Source organism: Ambystoma mexicanum, chromosome 3p, assembly GCF_040938575.1.
Source record: "Ambystoma mexicanum isolate Mex_15411 chromosome 3p, UKY_AmexF1_1, whole genome shotgun sequence".
Classification (NCBI taxonomy): domain Eukaryota; kingdom Metazoa; phylum Chordata; class Amphibia; order Caudata; family Ambystomatidae; genus Ambystoma; species Ambystoma mexicanum.
In genome coordinates, this window is record NC_090925.1 from 165107228 (window position 1) to 165116521 (window position 9294).

At 43.0% G+C, this 9294-nt stretch overlaps 1 protein-coding gene across 3 annotated transcripts in view; it reads left to right on the plus strand.

The window, feature by feature from the left end:
- The window catches only part of SYCE3 (synaptonemal complex central element protein 3), a 303915-nt gene extending 296257 nt beyond the window's left edge, over positions 1–7658 (plus strand). For all 3 annotated transcript variants that reach the window (XM_069650554.1, XM_069650555.1, XM_069650556.1), the window contains one exon: positions 7258–7658. In XM_069650554.1, the coding sequence (XP_069506655.1) occupies positions 7258–7412 (155 nt within the window). In that variant the 3' untranslated portion in view covers positions 7413–7658. The remainder of the gene's footprint in view (positions 1–7257) is intronic.
- Positions 7659–9294: the final 1636 nt, after the last annotated feature.

The window sequence follows — 9294 nt, forward strand, 5'->3', positions numbered from 1 at the left end:
GCGACAACCCTTTGCCATTTTCTAGGACCAGGCCAGCAGCCTCTCCGTATATCTCTGTCTCAACCTGACTTCTCCTAAGCTCTGGCCTTCGCAACGAAGCCAACTCCCTTTATTACCCTGTCTCAGGATGAGCTTCTTGGCTTGCCCAATGCAGAATTTGCCTTGCGTCTTCTCATGCTTGTCTTTCTCTCGCTATCTGGCCCTTTTGGCTTTGCCGAACTCAGGCTCCACGTTGATACTTCTGCTGGTCTTTCTCATGCAATCTCGCCCTTTTAGCTTGGCACGCTCAGGTTCTGCTTTGTTTAATCCCATCCTCTGGCTGCAACACCTGACTCTGACTTTTACACTGTATTAACACCCACAATACCTTCCAAGGGAGGAGATTTCTTCCTCCTCATACAGCTGCTGCTTAGTTTGAATGCTCCAATTTGTTGCTTTCTGAGTTGGGATTGGCCTTTAATTCCTGGCTCCAACACCGCCCAATCTGAGTGTGCCTTCCTCCTACTTATTCCCAAGTAGAGCATGTTCTCTAACCCTTTCTTTTGATTGGCTGCTGTCCAGACAGTTATGAGTCTTTGCTGTTTCCTTAGCCAATAATCTGCTTGTCAAATTGAAGGGCAATTGGCTTTCTTCTCTGTCACTGTCACTGCTTTGAGTCCCAAACCCCGACTCTATCCTTATTTCCAAGAGGCACATTTTACCATGGGACAGTTCAAGGCTTTCACATTGTCTGGCCCACGGCTTCCGAGGCTCACGTGACCCCGTAGCACATAGGTGTATAAACTTTCTGATAATCAAGGCTCTGGTTCTTTGAGATGCATGTCCAAACATCCCTGCTTGGATTACAACGTATGCACACATATGTAGACAATTTTATTTTGAGGTCAGGCTCCATTTAATTTCATATTTTTTTATTGTTGCGTATACAGTATAAGAAAAATATCTTACACAATAGTTTCAATTAGAATTACACATTTAACATACCATAAAATAACAATTTATACAACATATCTTTAGAGTCCATGAAGAGCCATGAAGAGTTTATCATTCAAAATATCTAAAATAAGAAACAATTCAAGTAAGTTAAATTGTCAATAAACTAAATTAATACTTATTTACACTAATTCATGTAAAAGAGCATCTCCTTGCTTCCTGACAATTGATATCGGTTCAAATATTTTTTTCAAAATGTTTACTAAAGCTAAAATTAGAGACGTGTCTAATCCATAAAAATGCACCATTAACATTTTCAGTTGAGTGAACATGATATTTAAAATATTTGATTCTATATTTTGTCAATCCAGTGCAGTCAATGACTAGTTGAAAAAGTGTCTCAGTGCAATTTTCTGTGCAAAGTCTGCAAGATCTAAGTTGGCACAGAATATTTAATTGAGGTCCTACAATTTCAAGTGTGGCAAGGCAGTTCAATCTAAATTTCATGTACCATTGCCGGGACACAGCCGAAGGGAATTTTCTTAAATAAAGCCTTTGCTTCCTAGCAGGGATATATGTTGTTCGTCAATATCCCAAATTCTATCCCATTTTGTTAGTGCTTGTTTTAGGGCCAACTGAGTTGGAATTTCATCTTTGCTCATCAGAGATATACAACTCTAACACCTCTCCTTATGGTTTTTTTAATGAAATTATTTATACCACCAGCCATCACTTGCTTCAAGGAGTAGGATATACCCATGTCCCCTTTTTCATCTATTTTAAGATAGAGTGACAGGCTCCTGTAGATGTATATGGACCATCAAGATTGGAGTCCCAATTCCAGTCTAATCAAACTAATGGAGATGTATTTGGGTAGGCCTAGAGCTTCTTTTAGGACTCCACCCTCCAGGATGTCAAGGGTTTTCCTATCCTTAAAGGACATGAGCTCTATTCCATACAGGACTGTTGGAGTCACTTTAAGATTAAAAAAACTCAATGAGAGGGACTAAAGAATAGGCACAGAAGCACCTATAAATGATTCCAATCATAGAAGTGCATGTTCTCACTTTTTTTCATCTAGCCTCTTTCTCTTATGTAAGGATAGGTTTCTGTTTGCAAACAGAAATCCCAGATAATAGAATTTGTCTGTCTCTTGAATTCTAGTCTCATTTATTTTCCATACATAGTTCTTTTTGACCTTTTTGTTAGTATAGACTATTATATTTTAAGTGGATTAAGTGTTAATTTTTTCTCCTCCAGGTACTTAGTTACTTCGTCCAAAACAACATGAAGACCTGCTGGTGTAAAATCAAGGAGGAGCACATCATCCGCATATGCGATGCAGCTAGTTTGTAACTCACCACATCTTGGGGGGTACAAAGACCATTCTTTACTATCTTCCCATAGGTCCGACATATATAGGTTAAACAGAGTGGGGGCTAATATGGAACCTTGTTGTACTCCTTTGTTTATTGCAATGTTTCTAGAAAGATCCGCCTCCATATTTAGTCTTATTTTCACACTATTGTCAGAGTGTAATATCGGCAGTATACTTAAGTTGTGTTCCATTCCCTGTTTACTATAATTTGTCCCATAGAATTTCTCGTCCTACATTATAAAATGCAACTGAGAGATTCAAAACTGCAACATACAGAGTCCTCCTGGTCTTACCTCCTGCCTGGGCTAAGCATGATGTTAAAGTATACCCACTAAGAACAGTGCTGTATCCCTTTCTGCAGCCCATCTATAGAGGGCTTAAAATACTTATCGTTTCGATCCATTTAAGAATTGACCTCAAGAAAATATTGGAAAAGATCTTCGACAATGCACCTGTTAACGATTTTGGATGGTAATTCAAAGGTTCATTCCTATCTCCTTTTTTAAAGATGGGGACTACAGTAGCCATCTTCCAAGATGAAGGAATTAAGCCCGCCTTTACTATATGGGAGAACAACATGAAAATAATTTCAGACCAGATGACCGGGTTTAGTTTCAGAAGACTATTGTTGAACCCATCTGGTCAACAAGCCCTTGAGTTTTTCTATTTGCTAATGACCAGCATTATTAAATCCTTATCTAGAACATGCTTCCACTAGGGCTCATTATTATTAAAGATGTTGGTTCTTTTATTTGAAGCAATTTTAGAGTTGTCCCAGAATGTATTACCATAACATTCTACCCAGTCGTTCTCTGCTATAGTTGATGACTGTTTGCAAATCTGGCTGTTCTCCTTCAAGTTTAATTTGTTCCATAGTGACCGGGAATTACCTTTCAACAAGTCCAAGAAGAGATCTTAATATATTTGAACAACTTCTGATTTCGGAGCCAGGATTTATATTTGTTCTTTAAAGAGCTAATTTCCAGTTTCTTCAGTTGCCAGTCTCTTTTAGATTTGATTACTTGTCTCACATTGTGTCTGAAAACGTGTTTTTTTAACACTTATGTCGTGAACTGCTATCAAATATTTTCTTCCAACAGAATTGCGTTTCTTCAAGGACACCGGACATGGAGTGTTATATTTGAGCATTGACAAGGTATTATGGATCTTAAGTGGGGAACACCTAAAATGTTTCTCCTTGATATCAATGGAATCCCACCAAGCCTATGTTACTTTGCTGATTTGTTTATAGCTCTTCCTAAATTGTGACACCCTATTCCCTGCTTCTTTAGTGACTAGACTTACACATTGAGTAGAACAGACCCTCTCATTAGTATGAACTAAATTTGTTGCTAGCAGCAAAGCATGGTCACTTCTATCTGTTTTTCTTACCTCAAAAGAGGTTATGAGAGAGATTTCACAATTATCCATATGTATGTAGTCAGTTGTTGATTTGCAACCCATTCCAAACCAAGTGCTAACTGGTTCAGGACTAAACAGTGTGTTCAATTGGCAGAAGCCCCACCTCGCCAAGAAGGTGGACCAAATGCATCCATTGCTACCTTTAGGTGCCCGAGGCCTATGCTTTGGGCCGACAGACATATCTATCTCCTCATCTGTATGTGTCTTTCAAATCTATACAAGGACAATAGCTATTGAAATCCCCCACCATCATTGTTAATTGCTTCTCTGCCGCATTCACCAATGCAATATGTATCTCATCATCACTGACTGGATTGTAGTACATATTAATCAATAGAATGGAGACATTATTTTCATTAGATTTGTCAGAAATTGTGGTGAACAACAATGAATCAGTTTTGCACCTATGTTTTACTATTGTACACCCTGGAGTGTTTCTAACTGCAGCGAGCATCCCTCCCCTAGGACGGCCTAATGGTCCTTTCTTGGCATGGTTGTCAAACACATAAACTATCAATGATGGGGGTGACTATTAGGAAAGATTTCAATGTTTGCATAATTTTCCCTCCAGTTTTGTACCTCTCAACTTTTTGCTGCTGTCTGAACACCATAGTCTGACATTTGCCAGTAGAGCACAGCCTTCTGCTGCACTCCACTGGGTTTTCGCTCACTTTGTTATGGGGAAACTGACATGCCCTTAAGCACAGCCAATACTGGGAGATTTATTTTACCTTAGTCCTTTCCAGTGTTGTAACTTTTCTGCAACATGTTACCTGTGCACAAAGTACCTTACAGTACAGTGCGCTGGGGTCTTCCTTTCGTTTCCAAAGGTCCCAGATCCCTCAAAGGATTATTTGGTAGAAGTCCAGATGTGCCTTGGACAGGGCTGGTGGCAGCTTATACTTTCGCATATTTTGAACCCATTCTTGCCATGCAGACCGCATTGACCAGGAAGGTGGCCTGGCTCCAAAATGGCCATTCTACGAGGTTCTTTGTCCTGTCATTTGGCCATCTTGTCCCTTTGCCTTCCCTAGGTCGGGCAGACCCGGGTCAGTCCTTATTTGGTCATGCATTCTCCTGCGAAACGCCAAGCTTTCAGAGGCTTCTGCATGTCTTGTGTGGGTGCCTGCAGGATGTGGGCTGGACTGTCTAGTTTCAATACACATCCTTGGTGCCAGAGAGTCTGGTGTGCTGGGAATGACTGGGACCACGGTGGTCCGTGATTGGCCCACGTCTTGCATGCCTGTATGTAAGCAGATCTCCCAATGGGTCCTCCTCGTTTTGGCGCAAAGGAGATTCTGGATAAGAGAAGGCTCCTAGCACCCCTGCCAGGTCGATCTCCTGAGTTCTCAGCGAACCTTGGATAGGAGCCAAGTCTCCTGAAACTACAAAGCAGAGTCGAGGAACTGCACCGTGAGTCTGCTGTTGTCCCGCAGGACCCCCCTCTTTTTGGATCGAACAGAAGGTCCGCAAAGACGCTTCGACCCATTGGAATAGTGAGACCAACTATTCTTGGCACCTTAACTTATCCTGAAAGCTAGCATTCTCGGAAGTGTTCCTGGGCCAACCAGCGAACTGACCAGCTTGCAAAGGACCATAGCTCTGGAACCGCCACCGTCTCAAGCAGACACTTGAGACTTTGAAGATCGCTAGCTCTGGGTTCACGGTACTCTCAACCGAATTTCGTACACTTGGCATTCCCAGGTCTGGAATAAAGAGTTTGCCAGAGCCCAAGTACATGCGGTCACTGTGTCGCCTAGCCTTGGTGACGAACTTCGTGGGTGCGCTGCTGCTGTGCCCCCCTTTTCCCTGAAACGTGCTGCAGTGAAATCGAGTCAATCCTTTCAACAGGAGAGGAGAAATTGTCACTCTCCTGCCACAGAATCATCCCTGGAACTCAGCCGCTGAAAGCAGCAGAGCCACACAATTGCAGCATTTGAACCCGCAACCGAAGAGGACTTGACTGGTGAAGTGTGATAGAAAGTGCGCATTGTGTCGGTGAGTACTTGGAACCCTTACTGGGGGCCCCTGGCGCATCCATCCATTTTTACGCACAAGTGTCCCCTGAGGGCCACTCTTCCTTTCTCAAGGTATCCTGTGCTAGCAACCTATTCCCAACGCTTGGATCCTGCTCTACCCTCTTGGGGAGACCCTCCTTGTATAGTGGGAACTTATTCTTCACTGCCTCACCTACATTCCCGAGCTGCTATAGCCCCTTCAAGAGACCCTGTTTAGCCTCTACCGCGCAATCATGTGCACCAGCCCCCAACTGTAATTTGGAGCACAAGGCTCCACTCTGCTTAGGGTTTGGACTGCCTCTCAGTCCCGGTTGATAAAGTGAAGGACTACCCAAAAAATATGTACACTGTAGGATCCCTTTCTTTACAGGTTGTGGACCCTTTCTGTGTGCCATCTCTTTTAGGACTGGTTACTGTATGTATATATATATATATATATATATATATATATTGGGCCTCATTACGACCCAGGCCGAGGACCATGGTGCTATTAGCACCATGGTCCATGCCGGTGTCCGCCATGGCGTAATGGGGAATTACTACCCCATTCTGAGGTTGGTGGGGCGGTAATTCCCCATGCCGCCATGGCCCTTCCCCATTCTCATTTTTGCCCCATAGGGCTCAATGGGAATGGGGAAGGCGCCAATAACGGTACCGCAAATTGCGGTACCGTTATTAGCACCAAAGTCCCTTTGCGGGTCCCTACTTTAACGGCTGGAAAAACCAGCCGTTAAGGTCGGGTCCCGTAAAGGGACCTCGTAATCAGGCGTTAAGGATTTAACGGCGCAAACACCTTTTACGGCGCCGTTAAACCCTTAACGCCAGGGTCGTAATGGGGCCCATTGTATAATAGTGTTGTGTTGGTTTAATTGTTAATGCTGTGTTCTACTTCCGTGTTTGATTTAAAAGGCCATTAATAAATGTATATGTATTTTTGATATACACCAGACTGGGAGTAATTTTTAGTGTACTTGCTGTGTGTGCTCATTGTGGGCTTTCGATCACCCTCACCCCTCCTGAGACCTAGTCTTTACCGTCGCCAATGCTACCTTGATTGGTCTGGCTTTTCCATAAAGTTACCCTGTTCCAAGAAACTAGACTGGCCTTCTGAACCTCTGCCCACCAGTTCAGAAGTCAGAAATCCATCTTAACAGTGACACATAATCGTTATAATTTCATAGTATTCTCTCTGTTGCAAAAAAAGTAAAAGATTTGAAAATGTCACACTTTTTTTCCAAGACAACGTGTTGCTTGAGTAGTAACACAGTGCTTCTTAGTAGGAAGCCTTAATCACATGACCACACCATGTTGCCTTGCGTATAGGAATTCATGTACCAAAATCCCTGACCTTTTTGCGTTCAAAAAGTTGAGTATGACGTATATCCGATTGAAATAAAACCGAAGTAGACTGTTAACATGGAACATTTGTCTTAGCCTTTGTAAAACTTTTGGTTCTCCTCCATGCTTCCACTGTTCTCACAAGCTCCTTTTTTGTTGTGGCTGCAGTGCAAGCGACTTGGATGGCTTATGACATGGTGGTGATGCGAACCAACCCAGTGCTGACTGAATCCATGAGGAAATTGGAAAACGCCTTTATGAAGTGCAAGGAAGAAGTGGAGAAGAATTGGCAGGAAATTCTAGAAGAGTCCAAGAAGGAGTAGGCGTTGAGAAAAGCAGAGATGCAAGCAGCCATTTCATAGTCCGGAAACCTTATCTACCTAGATTTGCATTTTTAGGAGAATATATTCAAATTAAATAAGTAGTTTTGTTAAAATAGAATTCGTAAAGTCCACTTTACAAATTAGTTAGTCATTTATTGGAGAATATATTCAAATGAAATACGTAGTTTTGTTAAAATAGAATTCGTTCTGCTCACTTTATAAATTAAAGTTTAGGTGGCAAAACAACTAGTATCTGTGTTTGCTTCATATTCAAGTTTTTAATTTAAGGAAAGCACAGGTCTGACACCAAATGTGTAACTGCTTGTGCCAGTTATGTTTCTTTAGCAGGCCCTGTGTACATGTAACTGCTTTACCTTTGAACAGGAAATCAAACCCAGTCACCCCACTGGGGTCTTAGAATTGTTTAATATGTTATACTCGCAGGCATCAGGCCTTTCAAGTTATTAAGACATTAGAAAACACATATACCAAATACCTTTCCCATCAGTTATTCTAGATCAGATTTTTCCATTAAACAGTACATCAATAAAAACACGCACAATGCTAAACTGTAGATATGGAATATACACATTATGACAGTAAATCATTCCAATCAATAATTTAAGGACATTATAATGTGCAGAGGGAACCTGGCCTAGCAGTTCGGGCTGGGCTGCTACCATTGGTGGCAGTACCTGACTGATTTGCATATGGCTAGACCCCTTTTGCAATGGCACAGATGGCCTAAAATACGATTGTGTAGAAGGTTCCAGGAGCAGTGCCAGTGGTTCAGATGTATTCAAAACCTTCCACCCATCCCTTTTTTGGTTAGTTTGTCTCCCTATGTGAGAGAGGGTATGCCCAGACGTCGGTCTCTTGCCCCTGTGCCATAAGAATCCAAGCTGCACCTCACTGAGGAGGCCCAACAAGGCCGAAACATGTCTGGGGTTGCTTGCCTTACCTTGCAGAGGGGACCTGACCTAGCAGTTCGGGGCTGGGCTGCTACCATTGATGGCAGTACCCGACTGATTTGCATATGGCTGGACCCCTTTTGCAATGGCACAGACGAGCTACAAAACGGTGGTGTGGAAGGTTGCCAAGAGCAGTGCCTGTGGATCCAATTAATTCAAAACCTTCCACCCATCACTTTTTTGGTTACATTATAATGCACATCCAGATCTAGAAGGAACAGAGTTTAAATGAGCAATCAAACAAAGAGGTAAATTCCAAAAGAAACGCAAATATTGCACTTACTTCAGCCTTGAACCTGCAAATCCATGACAACACCAAACCAACAGGGTCAAAATAGCCATATTCTGCAAACTTGTTCAGTAGATGATATTCTAACCAAAACTACTAACAGGGTAATTCATAGAATTTCGCACAAAAGTGGCACACGCGGCTGGCGCACAGTGTCCCCGTGCGATACACTGCGTCAGCCGTGTGCGATAAAATCCATTTCATCGCACAGCATATTCATGGATTTTAGCCTCCAAAACCAGCCGTGGCGCAGCGACCCTGCAGCAGCGCCAGTTACGCCCCCAAGAACGCCCTGGAAAAGCCATCAAAATTCCCAATTCATCGCAAAGGGCTGCGCTAACCCTGGACCAGTTCACAGGGCTGCCAAACAGCAAACGCCAAGCGGGGAACGTGTATTTCAGTGGTTCGCGGGAAGTTTCACACGCGATTGTCCTGGGTATGTGTACATCAGGGGTGCTTGTGAAATATCACACGCGATTCCATCAGGGCACGTGTATTTCAGGGGTGCGCGGGAAGTATCACACGCGATTCCATCAGGGCACGTGTATTTCAGGGGTGCGCGGGAAGTATCACACGCGATTCCATCAGGGCACGTGTATTTCAGGGGTGCGCGGGGAGCACT